This window comes from Alligator mississippiensis, chromosome 1, assembly GCF_030867095.1.
Source record: "Alligator mississippiensis isolate rAllMis1 chromosome 1, rAllMis1, whole genome shotgun sequence".
In the NCBI taxonomy this organism is placed as follows: Eukaryota; Metazoa; Chordata; order Crocodylia; family Alligatoridae; genus Alligator; species Alligator mississippiensis.
In genome coordinates, this window is record NC_081824.1 from 401,970,599 (window position 1) to 401,993,133 (window position 22,535).

General features: G+C 42.2%; 1 protein-coding gene across 3 annotated transcripts in view; it reads left to right on the top strand.

The window, feature by feature from the left end:
- DIAPH3 (diaphanous related formin 3) overlaps window positions 1–22,535 on the top strand; it is a 487,575-nt gene that overhangs the window by 60,854 nt on the left and 404,186 nt on the right. For all 3 annotated transcript variants that reach the window (XM_059723010.1, XM_019500535.2, XM_014608394.3), the window contains one exon: window positions 10,869–10,999. In XM_059723010.1, coding sequence (XP_059578993.1) covers window positions 10,869–10,999 — 131 coding nt within the window. The remainder of the gene's footprint in view (window positions 1–10,868; window positions 11,000–22,535) is intronic.

Here is a 22,535-nt window from a genome sequence, read left to right on the forward strand (position 1 = left end):
ACCCCCATCCATTACTCCTTACGCTGCTGGTGATGCGGCTGGTGTCGGGATTCTGGTGGTGGCGGTGGCAGCAAAGAGTCTTGTTACCCTGCTTTGCTTTCCTGTGTAAGATCTTGCCCACCAGGCTGCAGAGGCAGCTCATGCCTGTGTCAGTCTGGCTAGACTACAGCCCTATGTCTCCTATGGGTGCACAAATCTAGGGGGACATGTGTCCCTCCTTCCTCCCTCCCCCCATGTGTTGCCTGTGTCCCCTTCACCTCCCCAGTGCGTTGTCTGTGCATACCGCCTTGCCCCATCAGTTCTGTCATTTAAGTCTCTCCACGCTGCCTGGCTGCCATGTGCATGTTTACACGTGCATGTGGCACGCTCCCTGACCGATTGCCCTCCTCTTGCTACCTGCAGCCACTTGTAGGCTGGAACTTTGCCAGCCTGCAGGGGGAAAACCTTTGAAAGAGAAAATCTGTCTTTTTCTGCAGCAAACAGAAAACCTGGATCCCTGTTTACTAGTATGCACAGTGTTAACATATACGGTGAAGCTCAAGCAGTATCTATTTTTTTTAACAAATGTATGCAAAATATGATCCATTTTTAAAGTTTGTTCACAATCTTTTCACACGTTCTTGCAACTCACGGGTTGAGCAATACTGCTGTAGAGCAGGAATTAACAAGGTATGTGGCTCCCTATGAGTCTTGAAATTTGAGGCCATAGTAAGAGAGATGGCAAAGCTTATCCTGCTGCCAAGTTTGCAGACCTTTGAGGAGCCCTGCAGGCCAGATATGGAGTATGGAGCTATGTCACCTATCCTGCAGGGCTAGAAAGTTGGTGGCAGAAGGAATGGTCACTGCTGCAGCTCTGGGAACTGCAGCACTGATATGCTGCTGCCAAATTGCAGCCCTGTGGATCAAGTGACACAACCCTGCATACCAGATATTGGATATGTGACTATCGCTGTTCTAGAGGCACTGATGTTTCAAGATTCTGTTATTCAGTAAACTGCAGTATTTTGAACTGTGGTATATTTACCTATGTTGTGTTTTATAGATGTTATTATCACTTCTATAAGTACAGTAAAATCTCTGTTATCTGGCATCCATGGGGAATGGGGGGTGCTGGTTAATCAAATATGCTGGTTTTCTGAGAGCTTATTGGCAGTAAGTTGGAAGCGTCTTTGCTGGTGCAGCAGGGCTTTCACTCCCTGGTGTCAGTGTGCTGTGGGACGGGGAGGGGGGCCCCGTGCAGGCTGCGTTGTCCTGGGGCTGTGGTCTTCAAGGAAGAAGTGGGACTCGGCAAAATGAGACGTGCCATGGTGGGACTTCCAGTTTTGCTTTTTGCTGCATTGATCCATTGCCATAAACAACAGATGCCATCTATGACAGATGCCGATTAATGGAGCATTCCAGATGGTAAAGTGCCGGATAACACAGCTTTTACTGTATCAGTAAAATATAATGTGTAATGATTTCTGGAGTCTCTATCTCTTCATTTTTGACAAGTGAATCATTTTCTTAATGTGCTGTAGTCTTGGCATCAACTATTTGCTTTGGCCCACCTACCAAAATAACCAATCCCCTAGACATCCACAAAACAGTAAGCCTGTGGAATTTAGTTAGCCTTGACATAGGTTGTCTACACAAGTTCAAATGATATGGGTGAATTTTCCCAGGTTTGTACTCTTGGTAGAAAATCTTGTCCAGAGATGCCTGAACAGATGCTTAAATACTGATCCCTTGGGGAGCTTATACATGTGCTCCAGGAGGGGGACGGGGCTTTAATTAGTAAAAGTCTAAGAGCTGCACTAATTAAAAGTGCCTGGAGCGTCCTAGTGCTGAAAAATGTCCGTGGGGTGCTTTAAACTAAAGCTTGTTGAATGAGCTTTGGTTTAAAGCACCCTGTCACCATTTTTCAGCATGGGGACGCTGATATACATGATGCTGGAGTCTGTTGGAGCACAGTAATTACCACGCTCCAGTAGACTTGATTAATCAACTCTGCTTTGAAGCACTGTAATTACAGTACATTGGAGCAGCCCCCCCTGCATGTGTGTAGGAGCCCTTGAAGAGCAGAGAACTTGCAGTGCTGATGCTGCACCATCAATGGGGCCTCTATGAACACATCTTGGAGTGTTCTGCACACTCCCTCAGTCTGCTTGGAGATGCATGGCAGCAGTGCAAAGGGCAGCCTTGGTTTGGTGGATCCAGACTTCTTGGAGTTAGCCTGTAGCATCCTGCAGCCCAATGAGGAGTTGTGAAGGGTTTTTGTTCTGCTCCCTGCTTGTCTGGAGCAACAGGGTTCAGTAGGTGATGCACCATCTCCCAGGGCAGGGGGGAGAGGTGGAGGGCAGGCAGAAGCAAAGGACTCTGTCCTGGAACACCATACTGTGGCTTCTCTCAGAAGGGTAAATTGTGCAGGCATTTACAACTTCATTGCAGAACAACAAGGAAGTTTTTTTTGTTGTTTTTTGTTGTTTTTTTTTTTTTTTTTGCCTCCCTTCCTGTCATCTGACACCTCCAGGGAAGGAATTCTACCTGATCAACACATCAAAAGAGCTACTCAACACAGCTCACAAAGACACTCATGGACCCAGAGGACAGATTTCCATCTTCAGCTCCCTCTGTGCAAAAATGAAGTTTATTTCTTACCTATGGGAACTTTTTACCATCTTGTACCATCTACACTTTTCCCAGAGCCTGACGAAGGGACTTTGATCCCGAAAGCTTGCGGAAAAGGACAATTTTCTTGTCATTTTCCAGTTGGTCTAATAAAAGGTATCATTTTGGAACCAAGAGTTCTAGTTTTTTGTATGACATTCATTCTTGGAAGAAACTTTCCTGTTACTCTCAAGTTACTTAACCTGATTTGTTCCCAGGTTATTTTTCTTCCGGAGTGATTATGTTTGCTGTGGGAGACAATCTTGAACATCTGTGCACTCGTGGTATTTCTTGGGGCAGCAACTACTCTGTCATGAGAAACTGAATGTCCATATGTAGTTGTAATCTGGCTCCCTCAGATCCTTAGAAGAAGCCACAAAGGAGTGTCTGCTTAAATGGCACTTAAAGATGACCTCCAGTATTTTGCTTACTACTTCAGCTTATGAGACTCATGGTTTTGGAAAGATCAGTTTTTCTTTGTCATAACTCTTCTTATGATCTATTAGAAATATGTTGGGTCTGACCTTGGTCATATTTGGAAAACTTGAGGACAAGGGATACTTTACTTCCATTCCTTGCTGCCTTCTCCTTAACCAGCAGGTAGCAGGCCTGATGTTTGATGTACTTGTGCTCCAGTCTGGACTAGAGACGTTAAGGCTCTGGTGTGCTCCCGAGGCTGGCAGTGCCAATCGGTGTTCTGCAAGCTCAGTTACAAGTTAATAAGGAAGACAAAATTTTAAATTTAACTTAATTTGAACACTTGTTATAATAACTTGTTAACTGTTCAGTGAGAAATGAAGCTCAAAGGGGCTAGCCCCTAGAGACTGATGCAAGACCTGGGAAATAAGTGGTGCTCCTCGTTATTTTTTGAGAAATATGGGAGTCCTAAGCCTTTTAAGACTTCTATGCGTCTCTTCTCCTTTCTGGGAGGATGGTTATAGAGTTCAGAAATAAATTCTATTTGTTAGAAGGAAGAAGGACAATCTTGCATATTGGCATATTCTAAGACATGATATAAAAACCACTTAATACTTCACTGGATTCATATAAATATGTAATTGCTTGGTGGAGCTAAGATCCACTATTTTAAACGAAGTTCATGAAGTTAGTCTCTTTTTTTTTTAAATCCATCCCTATCTTTCATTCTCTTGTGTCCTGATCAGTATTCTGTATTCTACAAGATGCTCAACTTCCATTAAAAATTTGATTTCTAACAATGGCATAATCTTACTTTAAAGGCCCCAAACTGTTAATCCAGGGTGGTTTCAGGGATTTGGTTACATACTTGCATCTTCACCTAAGTTACTGCTTAAATGTATTTTTATTTATTTATTTTTACTATTTATTTACCCCATTCTGTATGCTGTATTTCCTCTTGGAGATGGCCAGTGAAAGTTTGGAGCATAAGTACATATGGTGAATCCTTTTTCTGGTTTCACCAATGTTCAATGAGGTCAGACTAACTTTTCTCCTAGAAAAGAAGGCCTCCGTTTCTCTGTGTTCATTAATTAGTACTTTTTTTCAGTCATCAGCATGAAATCACTACAGGCATTGTGAAAAATATAAAATTCAAATTTATTGCATCTGTTGATTAAGGTGGCTTGACGAGCATGAGACATGTTCAATGCATGAATAAGTAATGTACTGTTTGTTTAAAATTGTAGATAGTTTTAAAGCATCTTGAATCCTTTTGTAATTGTACATGTTGAAATTATGAAATGTGAGCACTTGTACAATACATGCATCTAAAAAGGTCACTGATGAATTAGAACTTATTATCATTGCATTACGTTTTAAGTGTTGCTAGGATTAAAACAAGGACAGTTGCATTGGAATAACCTTCTTAACGTTTTGTTTGTCTTTTTGGTAATATATAACTTTGTGCCATGGAGCTGGGCAGAAGTAGCACGAGGGCCTGCTCCTGGTGCTCAGGGCCCAGTTGGGCCCAAAGACCATCCCTGCACCACCCATCTGTTCCACAGGGCCAAAAGGTTGAGCACCACTGTTGTAGGCAATGGATCTTAAAACAAATGCTCGATTTTGTTCTCTTGGTCATACTGCTAAACCAGGTCTGGTTTTCTCATCTGTCTTCTCCATCAGCTTCCTTTCCTATTTAGAAAAGGGAAGCTCTTTAGCTACTCAAATTCTGGACTTAGACTTTTTTGTGGAAGGTCAGAGGTTGTGGCTGCTTGGATTCTTAACTCCAATCAACTCACTTGACTGTGAAAAATAGATAGCTACATTGGACAGATTTTTTTTCCTGTTCCCTTGAAGAAGAATGACAAACCTTAAGTAGAACTGTGCTGCACATCTGAGAGCAAACTGTTAGCTTTGTAAAAGTGACTCCAGAAGTGGTTTGAGGAAGCAGACGTTCAGCTTATGCTTGAAAAGAAACAGAAAACTCATGACGGTGCTGGTTCACCTCCTGACAAGCTAGCTACCATGGAGCTCATGTTGGTTTATGTCAAATAACTAATCTGCTGTAGTTTGCCAAAACTAACAGGTGAAGTGTTATAGCTGCTGAACTGTAGGTATGTGCTGACAAATGATTCTTTGCATGAGTAGCTCTCTATGTGGGAGACTGACACCTCAACACATTCATGGAAGACATTTGATTTGGACAGCAGTTCTGCTGAAATCTACTAACTTGGCTGCAAGCACTTGACTTCATGATTTGCTTTAGCTTTGGTTGAATTAAGCATAATTCAACTACTTTGCTAAATTAAGTAAGGAATACTGGGATTACCCTGTAGCATTTAACATGTAATCATCATTAAGAACTATAAAAGCAAAAAGGAGAAATACAGCTGTGGTAACTATAGGGAAGGGGTAGGCAATGTTTTTTGGTCGGAGTGCTGAAAAAAACCACAATGTCTACCTTGGAAGATGCCGTAGTGCTGACATGCTGGAACCCAGAGTAGCTGTTTGCAGCCTCCCAGCTGCAGCTGATCCACAGAGCCCAGTTCGCTTGCAGCCTCCCAGCTGCCTGCTGGGAGCAGCCTGGGCTCTGTGGCTGGCAGCAGCTGCTTAGAGCCAGGGCTGGCGGTGGTGTGCCGAGCAAAATGGCCTTGCGTGCCATGCTCAGCACATGTGCTGGGGGTTGCTGACCCCTGCTATAGGGAAAATGGCTTAGGTGTATACACCTGGGATTTTTCCCAGGTTTTCTTTCCTGGTAGAGAAACTTACCCAAAGATGTGGAGTCAGGCCAACTCTCCGGATCTCAATATTGCGCTGTTAGACAGGAGGGTGAGGCACAATTGCACATCTACAAACACACAAATCAGTTAGATGCATATGCGCGCACGCGCGCACACACACACACACACACACACATGCGCGCGCACACACACACGCGCGCGCGCACACTACCAGCTCAGGCACATACACATCCAAATGAGCCTAGGCACATGCATACCTATCACCAGTTCAGTCACATGAACTATACACCCCAAAAGTTGGACACAGATCACTAATTCGTATATCATGCACACAATGACACACACACATGCACACGCGTGCGTAAGTTCCTAACTTGGATGGTACAGTGTATATGTGTGCACTTGGGGTACCCGGGGGAAGGTTCAGGTGAGAGTTAAAGTGTAGGGAGTGAATGTTGCCAGAACCAGTGGACTACAGAGAAGCTGGCTGAGGAACTGAGGCTTGGGTTTACTCTTAAGGTAGACTGGGCCTGGAAACTTGAGGCAGACAGCTGAGATATTGGAGGTCGGTGGGGTGGGGGGGGTGGGGGCAAGGAGGAGACAGCCAGGAAAGAAACTGAGGCAGAAACCTGGTTGCTCAGGGGAAAAGGAAAAGACATTGGGGATAAGACAGTGGCAAAGAAACAGGGGGTTTGGAGGCAGAGAGGAGCTCAGGACAGGTGTTGGAGGTGGCAGTGAGCCAGAAGCAGGAGAGGGAGAAATGAGACAGAAATTAGAGGGGCGAGGAGCAGGGTCAAGCCATAGTAAAGCAAAACCCAACTTAAGGGTCCAAATAACAGTTTTATTACACAGACAACATACCACACAACCCTTTGAAATTATTGGTGTACACACACACGCGCACACACTCACAATGGCAGCAGGAGAAAGAGACTCAGTGGAAGGGCTGGAGTCCAGGTGTGGAAGGGAAGCAGAGTCCAAGTCCTTGGCTGAAGCGGGGGTGGGTGGTGATAGTTACCTATCCAGGCTGGAAAGGGGTCCTTGTCCAGTAGGTGTTGCCCAGAGGGGGACGCTGTCTCCAGGTGGGGGGACAGGCAGGAATGGGATGCCAGAGGACTGTGCCGCCTTTTAAGGGAAGCCACAGCATGTATAGACACTTTCTCTCTCAGGAAAAACTCTCCTGGGAGTGACTTAACCCTGGCAGTCCTGAGAGTAGTGACTCTCTTAGGAGAAGCTGAGTATTTGTACAAGGCCTTGCCTGGCCATGGTTGGCAAGATAATGTTGGAATCTTTCCTTGTGATTCTGGAAACTTCAGTTCTCTGATGCAGGTTCCAGGCTAAGTGAGGCATTTGACTTTATTTTCCCTGTTTGGCAAATCCATGCAAAATGCCATAAGCAAAATCTCAATCTCCCACGCAGCTCTTATTGAGTTGCAGAAGGCCTGCGACACAGAGGTGACTTGGACTTTGGAGCCTGTTGGAAAGAGTAAACTAAGAATATTTCTTTGTTTTAAGACATCTCCTTTCTTGTGCGTGTGTGTTGGTCTGTCTGACATTTTTCCTGTGAAGAACAGTGTCACAAAGGATGTAGCTTTAGGGCCAGTTATGTTCCAGTCCTTTTAGGAGGGCGTTATAAGTGTGGGTCTGAGAAAAACCAAGCTAGTGTCTATAATAGTAAGGTTGGTATGGTGCTAAAATAAGCTCCTGAATACCTACTTCTTATTGCACACTTAGTCAGCAGTTCTCAAAGCACTTTATAGAAGAGGTGGTTATTCTTATTTTACATAAGGAAAAAATCTGGACCCAGAGAGAGGTGACTTGGCAAGGTTATTCAAGCCAGTAGCAGAGAGAAAAATTAAACCCATATCATCTTCCACTTTGTATTCTGCTCATTTGCCCATGCCCCACCCTCAACATATAGATAAGCAGCAATTTAAGTTGGAATTCATTCAAAATGTGGAAAAATATGGTTAAACTAAAAATCATAGACACTGGTGTTTTTTCAGTATTTTGTAGGTTGGTTTTTTTTTTTTTGAGGGAGGCGTACAGAATGAGAGAAACAACTAAGTGGCTAGAAAGATCTTGCTGCTTGTTCAGATACAGGAAATAAATGTTAGGTCTTCATTGAACCATTAAGTAGGAAAATCAGAAAATGAACCTTTAATTTATTTTGCCAGAAGTTTCTGCTTTATGAGGTGCACTTACTGTGAAATGCTTCTCTAATTCTCTGTACTTTCAATGGTCAGTTAAACCCGCCTTGTACAGAAGGTAGATCAGGCCACTTACTGAGTTTTGGCAAGCCATCGAGGGCCACATGACAGGCAGCCCAGGGCAGATAAATATTAATTTACTAAATTTTTTAGGGGCCCTGCGGGCTGGATAGAATGGCCTGGCAGGCCGCATTCGGCCCCTAGGCTGCATTTTGCCCACCCCTGAAGTAGATAGTTTGGAAATCAACATAAATGTCTTTTTTTAAGGATTGAACTTTATGTGTTGCCATAGGCCCAGATTTAATTCTTAATGGATATCTTTTATGTATGTCAGTTTTGGCCTGAGGATGGCTTTCCTCACCTGGATGATGCTCTGTCTGCTTTGTCTATGGTGGTATACTTGTATTGTAATATCTGCATGTCCGTCCCCCCCCCCCAGTGCTGCAGTTTTTCTCTAATACTGGTCAGTAAACATGCAGTACGAGTACCATTTTCAGGTATTGAACCCAAACTCGTCTAAACTAGTCTAGTTACTGGTATCTCTACAAGGGATGCATGGCTCTGTGGATCACTAAGGTCTCTTAATGGTTCACATTTATGGCATATCATGGCAGATTATTAAAAGGACCCTGGTGGGAGTGCTGTGAATATGGAGTTCCTCCTGCAAGAATATGTACCAATATTTGAGGGCTGTGGTCTTGCTGAAAGCTAAAGTACTAGGACAAAGTGATAGTCATGATGATTCATGAAGAATTATCTTTGATACATGTTCTGATGTCTCTTCCCAACAGTTCTAGAGAAACACACTAACTTTGTATGGCTAAACCTCAAGAGAAGTTAAGCACCTAAATCAGTGTTTCCCAACCAGTGTGCCGCGGCACAATGGTGTACTGTCAGTAATGAACAGGTGCGTTGCAGAATTTTGCCATGACAATGAGCTTACAATGAGCTATAGGTATGAGGATGAGGAATGCTTTAACAGGTGTGCCGCGGCAAATTGTTATTAATGTAAGTGTGCCTTGGGCTGCAGAAGGTTGGGAAACACTGACCTAAATCCATGCCACCCCTAATGTAATTGCCATTGAAATTCTCAAAGCATCTCCTTAGTTGCTGTCCAGACCTGGTGGTGTTTAAACTTCTGCTGTTTGGGACTTGTACAGTCACTAAAGTCCAGATATTGTGGAGCTTCTTGGAGCCCTAACATTTACCTAAACTCTTGGTTTGCTAGCCACAGTCAATCCTGGGTCTTAAGCTGTGCCCCATGAATGCACAAAAGTTTACCATTGTATTTTTCTTATAGCATCTTCTTTTCAGTTCATTGGGAAATTTTTGTCATCTCTAATCAAATTCTTGAAGTGACAATATAAGTAGTAGTTTTAGAATATCTTTAATTTTAATATTTTTTTTAGACTTAATTTTGTAACCAGTGTTCAGCACTCCTGGGAGATGAGTTTCTGTTTTCAAGATATAGATGAAGAAACTGAGAAGTCAAATGACTTGCATATTCAACAGCTGGTAACTGGCAGGACCAGGAATATAATCCTGTGTTCCTAGTTCTATGCCCTGATATTGCCACCTGTATATTGAATTGTACTAAATAAATATGGGAAAAGGACAGCCTTCTGAGATTCTTAAAGACAATTTAGAGGGACAGAATGGCCAGATTAATGTCAAAACATATATTCATTAGATGCATTAATAAACTTAACAGACACTTAACGTTTAACACTGACATAATATATTTAGTCTTTTCTTAGACAGAATCCCCATAATGAGAAACATAGGAAGAAAACTAGGCTGGAAGAGGATATCAGGAGGACATTTAGTCTATCCTGTGCTCAATTCAGGATCATCCCCATCAAGAACATGTTAGAAAGAAACATTTGTTTTTGACCTTTCATAGTTAGAGATTCCACAGCTTCAGGCAAACAGCTTTCACTGTTTGAACTCCCTCATAGTTAGGTTATAAAGCTTTCTTTGTATATCTACATTTCTCTTGTTGCAGTTTAAGACCTTTTACTGCTTGCTGTCCATTTTCCATTGTGAGGACAATTGATTATGCCATCCTCTTCAACCACTTCTGTGTTTTGAAGACTTGTTCTACCCTACCCCCTTCCCATTCTTTTCTTCTCTGGACTAAATAATTCCAATTTTTCCTACCTTTACTTATCTATCTGTTCATAGATTTTTAGCCATTTTTCTTGCTCTTCTCTAGACTACCCACTTTTTTCCTGTTAATATATCTCAGTACATTTTTAGGCTCTCTCTTACACTAGTATTACATTGTTAGTTACACATCCAGTGTAACCTAGACTCTTTTTGCAGTATTGCAGCCTAGCCAGTCATTCTCCATTTTATCTCATATTCCAACAAATAGAAGGGGTCCTTGAATTTAAAGTACACCCACGTTTTCTGATGCTTTCTCAATTTAAGTAAAAAAAAAAAAAAAAAAAAAAAAAAAATTTCAAATTTACAGATGTATTTACTTAAGTTGGTTAAAGGGAGGGTATGGGGCTAGTCTGTGGCATGCTTGTCAAAAAAGTTAGCTCCTACTGGCATAGGTGAGCGCATAATGTAGCTATCGTTCCTACAGTGTTCATATCTAGGCTTCAAATTGTGTGTTGCATTCTAACACTGTTTTTGCAATAATGAAAATATGCTGAAGGAGTTTAACTATACAGAGCACAGGTTGCAAATACTGACAGAAGTTTTAGGACTCTGTCTTAGTACAGTTTCTAGAACAATTTATTAAGCAGCAGGAATCAAGTTTAATGATTACAGCTCTTGAAAAGAATTATCTATATAAATTACTTGCATACCTGAGAGAATAAGCGCAATTTTCCTCTTGCAGGGAAGCCTCAAGAGGAGCCGACAAGTTTCTCCACAGGAGTTCATCCAGGAACTTAAATCTGGAGCAAATGATGAAAGACTTGTCACTTGCTTAGAGTCTCTCCGAGTGTCTTTGACCAGTAACCCTGTCAGGTAACATATTCATCTGTTCGAACAAAACTGTCATATTGAAAATATTAAAAAAGTTCTCAGTCTACAATTTCTCTCCTAAATAAAACTAGTTTATATGTACAATTATATATTTTGTTCTGTTTTAAGGTATGTATTATTTGAGTTTGCTAGTTTTAAAATAATTTTTGTTTGTTCAGATGAAGCTAGCAAAAGAGAGAGAATATGAAACAATCTCTAGATCCAAAGAAGAATCGGCACTATTCCTGACTGCTAGATAGATGAATCTTCCAGTTGATACTAATTCAAGAAGTACTTTATTTTTGGAATGTGCAGCTTACCCCTTGGGTTATTACTTTTGGACAGAAAATCTGGGAGGGTTATTAATGCATTGCCAATTGCTAGAGTTCCTACCATTTGTTTGCATGGATAGTCTCTTTTCTTCCCAACATATTTTGGTTCCTGTTTGCCATTGGGAAGACTAATGTCAGAAGTTACAGGTTTGCTTACCTCTGAGTTTCAAGGTGAAAAACTCATTCTATAAATATATTAGAAGTAAGGGAAAGACCAAAGGAAATGATGATGGGAAACTAACAGTGGACTGTAAAGCCTAAAACAAACTTCTGTTAGATAAGGAGCACTGCTGGCAGCAGGGTGAGGGAGGATAATTATTCGCCTTAAAGCAGAGATAGAACAGGCTAAGAATTGATGTAGGCTGGAAATAGATGTCACCCAGAGAAGTGAATCAGCTGTTTGGCAGCCTCACTCCCTGGACTGCACCAGTGTCCCAATCTTCCCTCTTTTAGAGATGTGCCCTTAGGTATTCAAACTACAAAGTGATTCTTCTACTCTCTTCAGCACTGGTGATACCTGAAGTGGAATAGTATGCAGTTTTGAGTATCATAGTTTAAGCCAGAGGCGGGCGAAATATGGCCTGCAGGCTGGATCCGGCCCACCAGGCACTTTCATCCAGCCCATGGCCCTCACCAAATAGTACCCGGCCCAATCCTTCTGCCCATGAGGGTGGGAGCGAGGCCCCTACTTATACACACTCTGCTGACAAAGCCTATTGTACCTCCATTCCACCCTTGTGGACAGAAGGGCCCAGCCCAGCCAGCACGCAACTTCCGGGCGGGACTGCTGCAGTCACTGGGGTACCTGCTCAGCTTCCCTGGTGTCCTGCTTGCTCCAGGTAGTAAGTAGGTTAGTGGGGGCATGGGGGTGCATGGGGTGGGGGAGCTGTAGCTGGGTGGGAGTGTGAGGCATGGGGATGGGGCTGATGGCAGTGCAGAGCCTGCCCAGGAGGTGGGGGCAGCATGGAGCTCATATGGGCAGGGTGTGAGGGAGGCTACAGGGGTGTGTGTGGGCTCCCCTTGGCACTCTGCTCCATGGTGCACAGCCCCTGCAGGCAGCAGCAGCAGTAGGCAGGGGTGTTTAGGGTGCTTATGTCTGGCATTGGTGCTGCTGCCTAGTATGCACAGCTCCAGCTAGTGTTGCATATTGTGATGAGGAGTGCAGCTAGGCTGGGCTGCCTCAGTTGCCAGGGCTACCTGCCATGCATGTGCAACTCCCACACTTGTGTGCAGCTGGAGGAAAGCTCCACAAGCTGGAGCTGGCTGCTTATGTTGCTCCATGCTTTGCAGGTCTTGGGACTCTGCTGGAAGTGGAGGAGACCCCCAACCCCCACTTCCCTGCAGAGTCCTGGGACCTGCACAGCAGGGAGTGGCGCAGGCAGCTGGCTTCAGCACATGGAGCTTTCCTCTAGTGGCATGTGTGTGTGGAATTTGCGTGTGAGTGGCAGGGAGCCCCGGTGATAGAGGTGCTGTGGCTGGGCTGCACTCTTTGCTGCAATGTGCATCACTGGCCGGAGCTGTGCGCCTCTGGGTGGCAGCACCTGCACGGGTCACGAGCGCCCCCGTCTGCTGCTGTAGCTGCCTGCAGGGGGCTGCGCGCCTTAAGGGGAGTGTGTGTGTGTGTGTGTGTGTGGGGGGGGGGGGGTCCCCACAGCCATCCACCATCCCTTACACCCCACAAATGCCATACATCCCCCGCAACATATCCTTTGCTCCTCCCACCCCCCTGACAAACACACAGACGATACAAGACTAAATTTATTTTTTATTTATTATGCAATCACCTCTATATACAGTATGCAAACAGAAATAATAGGTGTTTGACTTTAGTGTATGGGGTTTTTTTTGTGGTTCTAAGATGGCAACCCCCCTCCCAAAAGGAATATTTCTGGGTGGAGGCTAGGGGTGGGACTTCCAGTCCCACGATGGTGGCCGGAGGTGGGGTAGCTGTCAAGGGGAGGAGCTACCCATGTGGCCGTCAAGTTCACCAAACCTTGTTAAGCAACCCACCACCTGAAATAATTGCCCACCCCTGGTTTTAGCAGTATGTGGATAAATTGGGTAGTCATGAAAAGAGTACTAAAAAAGTTACTGGAAATATGATCCGAAGAAAAGCTGGAAAAATTGGGGTTGTTTAGTCTAGAGAGGAGAGGAAATGAGGGTTGGATGACCTCCTCAGACCCCTTTTAGTCTTTTTGTTTGTTTTTCCTGTATATAAAATGTTATATTGGTATAGCAGAGATGTTTAAAAAGAGTAATGTGTCCCCTTTGGAAATACTTAATTTACAAAGTTTACAAGGGTGCCAGCTAGTTGTTCATTGTGTCTCTTCTGGTACATTTTCACTAGAAATAGGCTGCATTTTTCTCCCCTTCTCTCTTAAAGATCTAGTTTGGGAAAGACACCCACCAGCATGCACTCTGTGGCTGTTTGTTTGTGTTTTGTTTCTTGTTCTTTTGTTGCTTGTTATGACTTCATATGGCTATCCTTTTATATGACACTAAATTTTCAATCATTGGAAAAATTCTCTAGGCGATGGGAGACGTTGGGGTTTTTTTATATGGTACTTTGTCAAAAAATGTTCTTTCTGATAGAGATATAGAGGAAAACGTCCCTTTTCATAGAAGTCAAAACTGTTTTGACTGTAAATATTATTTCTTATTTTATTTTAAAAGAAAATGGAGTTATTCCTTTTAATAATTTTTTAAAATATTGATAAAACTACTTAATATTTGGAATAGTAATATTCATGGAACCTGCAGTAATAAAGAACAGTCTAAACCTTACTATAGAATGTACCTCCTTTAACATTGGTGGATGATCTCGTTTTTATTGATGTGGGTGAACACTTGTTGATTTTTTTTTTTTTTTTTTGAGTAAGACATTTTAATGAAAATATTTGTAAAAAATTACTAACTGGGTTAAGGGAATGTCTTTGTAACTAGGTGCTATAGAAAATGATGGAAGATGGAGGACATGAGAGGAAGGGGAAGGTGAGATATGTGGGCAGGGATATGGATGCTAATTATGAGATGTGAGAGCAGAGATCAAGCCTAGAAAATGAGGATGAGGAACTTGTATAGACTACAAGAGCAATCTTGTGAAGCTCTTTGAGAAGAGAAGTAATGTGTTTTTCAAACATTGCTTAAAAAAAAAAAAAAAAAAGAGAGAGAGCCTGAATGTACTGGAAGAGCAGAATTTGGAAACTGGGAAGAAACTTTACAGGAAATGAACATAATAGGAGAATGCAACTTGTGGTGTAGTGGAGGCATTTGGAGAAGCATTTTGGCATCTGGAAAGGAAAGCAAGAGTCACTTTATTGATGAGCTTGAGGAATGAGCCATTATTTCTGTGTTGAAGGGAATGGTAAAATTCCTTGTCCATTCTCATGAACCTAACTTTTTTTTTCTTGTAAGCTACACTAAATTTACTCTTGTTTCATTTGGCTAGATATTTGTAACGTAAACATTCAAACTATAATATTGAAATAAAAATATACAATAATTACTTCTTAAATGAGTTATTTTATTGCTGGAAGCTATACGTATAGCTTTTTACTTAAAAATCATACTCTGAAATCAAATAAGGCTGTTCCAGGTGATAATATGTTATTAAAAACATTATTTTACTTGCATCCAAGATGATCTGGAGTTTAAGATGACCCTCCCCCATTAGATTCTATACATTTGTTATAATTTTCCATGTATTGTATCTAATTATGGGGGGGGCATTGCATAATTCACCTCCCCCTATGTGATAGCTGAACATTATGTCTGAGAGGTAAAGGTGCTTGCTGAAGGCTCTATGAAGATTAGACCAAGTGTTTTTCTGTCATTTGTTCAGATATTAGTTGTGTTTTTGTTAAGTCAATAAACCTTATTACCTTTCTACCCCACAACCACACTCTCAATCCTGAACCCTCTGTGGGTGTCTGGGACAGGGCTATCCCTGCATGGCTCCAGAGGGTCAGGCAGCAGGGAGGCAGGTGGTATAGGGACTTTTGATTAAAGGAATTTTTAAATTTTGCTGTTTCATAGTTTTGTCCTTTTTTGGTAAATTTTTGCTAGCCCTCCCCTTGTGCCTACCCCCAGCCACTCCACCCCGCCCCAACCTCCTTACTCTTGCTCTATGTTGGCAGGCTCTGTCCCTGTTCTAGCTTGGGTCACAGCCCACTGCCCAAGCCTAGCCCCTTTACCAGCCAGCACAGATCAAAGGTAAGTGGTGGGGAGGGAGAAGGGCAGCTGGGGGATTTGAAGCTGTCTGGTGTGGAGAGATTGGGGAGAAGGGGCTGCAGAGGAGAGATGGTGAGATTCAGAGGCAGGTGGGAGGCCAGGCAGCAGCTGTGGCTACAGCCCTAACCCCAGGTAAGGATGGAGCTCAAGCTGCAGCAGCTGCCTGCCCCCATACTGCCCACGTACTTAATTCTAAGATGAAAGGCTTTTTTCTCCATGCTAAATTGGGGGGGGGGACACTCATTTTAGAACTGAAATATTATCAGGTTAGTTAATTTCTTTGGTTTATGTACAACTCTTTAGAAATCTTTAAATTTTTTGATATACTACTGAAATTAGTTTATTGTACTCTTAACACTTTAAGGTTGCTATTTAAAATACTAGATTCAGTAGAAAAAAATTGATTGAGATATTGTAGGTGGATAAAGAACCAACTAAAGCAAACATAAGTAGGGTAGTTGTCACAATTGCTGCGGGTGTCGACTTGGAAGCACTAGACCTTCTCCCAACACTCTGGGTGCAGAGTGGATATTCTTCCCCAGACTGTTCTGCTAGACAAAATTCAGGACCCTGACCAGATCTTACATCTTAGTTGCAGGCAAACCCTGCGAGTGCTCCTGTGATTATTCCCCAGAAATTATGCAAAAAAAAATTTTTTTTTAAATCAAATGTCAGCTGTTTTGGAATCACTCTCCCCACAAATGATCATTAAGGTATATAAAACAGAAATAAGACTTGTTACACAAGGTAGACAGCCCATACAAGAGAAAGTAACTCTTGGCTTTAGGGAGAGAAATTATGCAAGAGAAATAAAACAAAGATCTCACTCTGTTTCCATAACTAGAGCTAGCTTCATTTACCCTTTCCAGTTCTCAGTCATTAGTAGATCCTTCAGCTAGTAGACTACATGTTCACATAAGCTTAATGGTTTACTGTAAAACCATCCTACCCAAAAGACATCTCTTAAATATCTTAACATCTCTCCATTTTTTTTATTTCTCTATTCACGTCTCAGGAAGCATATATTATTCAGATAGATGCACCTGTCTGACAAATTAGGTATTTTTCCTATTCAAAAATATTTTCATGACACAATAAAAATTTGAAAACCCCTCAATCAGACTTCCTTCATGGTCCCTATTGGAATGGGAGGGCGGGGGGGAGGGGGCATCGCCTCAGGATGAGATTTGTTTTTGATATGCACCTTTTATTCATTGTCTGGGTAAACTGATGCTCCTAAAAGTGATTCAGCCATTGTCTGATATGCATTCCTATTCTAGCTTCCCTCATGCAAGCCAGGTGTGAAGTATGAATGGCTGTTGTCTGATGTAAGGTATTCCTGACACCTAATCAGATGCCCCTCATCTAGATTGTTTATTTTACAAAAAAACTTTCTTGTCAAAATACATGCTTCATACAAACATAAAAATGAACATAGTTTAAGCCTAACTATAAATAGAGAGCAAATGTGACAGTATTAAATCCAATTTGGGGAAATACCTTGTGTATGAAATGTAGCATACTCAAATTATTTAATGCACTGTGACAGTAGTGTTGCAAGAGAAATAATTAGGCTGGAAGGGGATGTTACTAGTGGAGTTCTTCAGAGATCTGTCCCAAGGCTGATCTTTTCACTGTTGACCTTGGTGCACAAAGGCATGAGCAAGCTAATAGAATTCCCTGATGGTACAAAGCTGAGAGGCATTGTCAGTTTGGACAAAGATCAGGAAATTGTACAGGAAGAACTGGATGACATTGAAGACTTGCAGACTAATAGAATTGGGATGAGATTAAATAGTACCAAGTGCAGGGTCATGCACTGTGGGAATTAAAGCGTTTGGTATAAGCTAGAAGTTTATCAATAGAAAACAATTGAGAAGAAAAATGTTGTTACTATTGGCAGCTCATAGTTATACTGTGGTCAATATAAAACAACCATGGAAAAGGCAAATGTCATTGGTTGAACTGTCCCATAGTAGAGATTGGAAAGTATTAACATCATTGGTAGTATGTCATCTTGAATACTGTATATAGTTTTGGTCATCTGTTCATGTGTTCACTTTGGAGTAGATGTTGAGTAGACATATAATCACTCTAAGGGCTAGGTACAGACGGTCAAGAAGCCTGAGGCAGAATTGAATCTATCTTAGCAGATTAGTTTAAATTGTGTAGATTGAACCTATAAACAGGTGAACAGACATTTACTTTTGAATTCCAGAAATGCAGCCACATGCCTGCAGTGGCTCAGGCCAGAAGCTGGGTGTTGCTCGAGTACACCTCCCTGCTCAGGTGGAGCAGACAGCTTGGGGCAAGGCTAGCCTGCCCATCCTGAAGAGTGGGGTTTGCTGGGGAGGTGTTAAGCATCCTGTAATGCTGTGGGACTGAGTTAACTTCAGTATGGAGGGGATCTGGGACAGATGTTCAATAAACTAATTTAACCCAAATCAGTTAAGTCTGATATTACATCCAGGTTTCTCTTTAAACCATTTTGGAAGTGGTGTATGTGCACTGAACTTCTGTTGTGTTACAGATTTGAACCAGTTTCCGATCACTCATATCAGTTTATATGTAATTTCTGTCACTAGCTGTAATGTCTAGGGTGATTAGAGGAATAGAAAGCCTCTCTTAAACAAAACCAAGACCATTTAGTTTTATCTCAGCAAAGCTATGGCTAAATTGGGCTTGAATTTGAAAGTAGGTTTCTAACCCTCAGACAAATTTAGCTTTTGTAGCGGCTTTCCAGTAGATACAGGACAAAAAAATTAAGTGATAAATTTGTTCTCTGCTTAAGTGTTTTCCTCACTTCCTGTTCCATTCATGGATGTAGGTTGGATCATCATCATAACCCCAGAAGAAGCAAGGAAGTTGTGCATATGGTGATCTGGATAAGAGGGATTTATTAGTTATTTCTGAGCATGTTTATTTTAATTTAGGCATTTTTTCCAATTCATTAGGTATTTTTAAGTCCTGCTCAACTTGTTCTATTTTAATACTTCAGGTCCAGTCAGGGAAGGTGCAAATGAAAATTTTCTATAGACTATAATTATATTAAATATGGTTGATAAATGACTGACAGAAGAATGAGATTTTTATATATATATATATATATATATATATATATATCTTATGGAAGCTGACCTTCCAGTTTCTGGTATCAGACTTGTCATGTGCACCTTTTTCTATCTTTTTCAAAAGGCTTTATTTTACATTTATTCAACAAAGGACATGTTTATCAAAGATCTTGGGTATTGTAAAATCCTGTTAATTTTAAATGGATGATAAAAATTTAGGAATGTCAGCTTAACACAAAAAAGAGACAGGTTTACCTTTTGCTACCTGTTTTTATATAAATGTTCCAGATTTGAGTCTAAAGTTTGCTTTTTATTTTTGTCCTGTGATTTGGATTTTTCTGATGTTTTAGGCACTGTGATTTTTTTGACAAGCTTGATGTGAATATTTTAAATCTAGTCCTGATCCTGAAGTTTCACTACAACTTGGTGAATAGCCAGCTGTGGGAGAACAGGGTGGCTATAGGAGTTAAATATTCTAGAAATTATAAGGAGATGCGGAGTTTATAAGGAGAATATTATATGCGGATAATATTATATCCGAATATTATATGCGGAGTTTTGCATATAAGTTTATATGCAAAACTCCGCATATAAGGAGATGCGGAGTTTTGCCTTGTGAAATCATCACTATAATGCACACTATATAGAGCTTCTTTTTAATTCGCAAGTAATTTAGAATGCTGCTCCTTCCCTATTTTTTCATAGCATTGACCAGAGGGAAATGGAAAAGATTTTCTGGAGCCTTTCAACCATCTGCAGTTACCAAAATATTGAATAAGATGGATGAATGAAGTTTGCTACTCCTGCTTGTAGATGTTTGCTGTTTATATCCATTCTCCTTCATGTGACAAGGTGGCTGTTATTCAGTAATACTTGTGCTCTGATTCTTGGTCCATTATAATTCCCAGGCCCTTAGCTAAAGTACTGCAGCCTAAGCTAGTCAGTCCCCCATCCCTGCATTTGATGGTTGCACCCTAGCTACAGTACTTGTACTTGTTTTTTCATGAATTTTTCACTTAATTTTGGACCTTTTCCTCCAGCTTTATCAGTCATTCTGAACCTCTTAATCCAACCCTCTAGAACAGTGATTTCCAAACTGACAGATTGCTCACCATTAATTAAAAAAGATACAACCTTAAATATCAGCGGCCCACTTCAGGATCAAGCTGCGTTAAGTCTGCCTTCATTTAGTAAAGAAAGGTTCCCAACCTGTGGTATGCATACCACCAGTTTCCGATAACTTATATTGGTTTGTATGTAATTTATACACATACCACCAGCTTGTCTGTGTACCACTGGTGGTACATGAACCACTGCAACTCTAGATTGTCTGTAGCTCCACTTAGGTTGGAGTCATCTGCAAATTTGCCCTTTTTCTACACCACAGGTAGGCAACCTTTCTTAACTAAAAGCAGGCTGACTTAAACCGGTTTATGTATAACATCTGTCCTTAGCCTTTAGGACCAAGCTTTATTAAGTGATCAGAAACTGGTTTAAAGCTGTAACAGAACAGATGTTTAGTGCTTATAAGCCAGTTTGAAAATGGCTGAAACCGGTTTGAGATAAACCTGGTTGAATGTAGCATTAGACTTAATTGATTTGGCTCAAACCGCTTTATGCAATGTCTGTCCCAGACCCCTTCCTGATTTTAAGTTAAATCAGAGTCCCCCAGCATCCCAGCATGCTCTCTGGGGTGTGGTGGGCTGGGCTGGGCTCTCTGCTTCAGAGAGCTGGGCTGGCCCTTCCCCTCTGCTCCCTGGCTGCAGCTATGGCAGAGACTGCACATACAGTGGCATCTGCCTGGCTTCCTCCTGCTGCCCCTCCTCCTCACCACTCCTTGCTGAAGCAGAGACCCCCCTCTCCCCTCTGCCTTGCACAGACACCTCTCAGCATTATCTAGCATACCACATGCTGGCTACAGACTCTACTGTGGGAGATGGGACAAAGACAGACAGGACTGTGTTGGCTTAAGGAGTTTTTTGGTAGCTGGTAAAGTCTCTCTGTTCCTTCCTTGGAAAAGCTGTTTAAGAAGAGCTTGAAGTAATGGAGAGAGGCTGTGGTTTTCTTAATGAGCTGATAAACACTGAGTTAGGGGTGACAAATACTGTGTTAGCAACTTCCTGGTGGGCTGCTCAGGAGTTGGGGGGAACTCCTCCCTAATCATATAGTTCTTCTGGGGCCTGGCTATGCCCCCTGAGCTCTGCACTGTAGAAGGGAAGGGAAGGCTGCTCTAGTGCCCTTGACTTCTAGCCTGAGCCACTGCAGGTATGTACCTGCATTTCTTTAGTCCAGAGGGGATGTCTGAATGGTTACAAACCCATTCATCCTAGCCATGTGAGACTAACCTGCAAAGAATCAGTCAATTCAGGCTTAGGCTTTTTGAATGCCTGTCCCTAGCCAAAGTGGGCCTGAGGCAGCAGTAGTTAAATGGTGCATTGTCTCTCAGAATTTTATTAATAATAGGCAGGATAAAATCTCTTTTCAGCCTCTAGTTTGCCTAAGATCATTAATGAAGATATTAAACGGTACTGGATCTAGGACAGACCCCTGAGGAACCCCACTCATAGTTCCATCCAAGTAGACATTACACCATTGGTTACTTTGGGCACAGTGATTTAAACCAGTTAGGTATAGGGTTACCATACATCTGGGTTTTCCTGGACATGTCCTCTTTTTTGGCCCCCTGTCCTGTGTCCAGGTGGGTTGTTAAAATGAGAGCAAATGTCCGGGTTTTTGCTTTGCCTCCACTTTTCCATGGCACGAGCAGATTGGAGGCAAGATGATTAGTTGCTGGGGGTCACATGCTCTGTGCGTGGGCCCCAGCAAGTGCGTATGTGCGCACGGAGCAGCTGCATGGGCAGCAGAGCTGCGGAAACAGTAGGTTCTGGGTCAGGAGTCAGGGGCATCGGCAGGGCTGGGGGGAAGGGAGCTGCAGATTGGGGGCATTGGCAGGGCTATGGGGCACGGGGCTGTGGGTTGGGAATGAGGGGCACCGGCAGGGCTGGAGGGGCAGGGGCTTTGGAGTGAGGGGCAGAGGCAGGGCACAGGCATATCATCACCCCCTCTCCTGGCAGCTTCCTGCCCCCTGCTCCCCACGGGTGTTCCCTTTTTTTGATCCTGGAAATATGGTAACCCTAGTTATGTATCCACCTCTTGGTATTTTCATCTAGGTAGTATTTCTTTAACTTATTAATGATTGTGCCATGGAAGACCATGTCAAAAGCCTTGCTAAAGTCAAAGTATATTGCATCCAATCCTCCCTGACAATGCATAAAGCTTTTTCCCTTGTTGCAGAAGGGAATCAGGTTGGTTAAAAATTACTTGCTTTTGATGAAACCCTGTTGGCTGGTTCTGGTCACCTTGTTCTTCTCTAGGTGCTCTAAAATAGGTTTTTCTTTTTTCTTCTCTTTTTTGGTTGATAGGTTCCATAATCTTTCTGGGCATCAAGGTTAGACTTACTAATGTATAATTCCCCAGATCCTCCTCCTTCCCTTTCTTGAAGATCTATATATATTTACCATTTTTGTATCATTTGGGATCTCCAGTCACCTTAACGAGTTCTCAAAGAGAATCGGTAATGGCTCTGCAACTGCTGCAGCCAATTCCTTGTATGCTTTAGGATGCGTCTTGCTTGGTCCTGCTGAATTCCAGCTTTTTAAATCATTAATGTGTTCTTTGTCTACTCTACACTGCTTAGCATTTCCCTTTATCTTTGCTGCGAATTGTGCTTGTCATCTGTGAGTGTCAACTCATAGTTGGCTTTATTTGGGAAGAGTGAAGTAAAGAAAGCATTAAATACTCCTTTTTTGCATCATCCATGATTTAATTAGATTGCCATCTGCATTCAGTTAGGGGACTTATATTTTCCTTAGTTTTCCTCTTCCTCTGGATTTATTTGTAGATTTA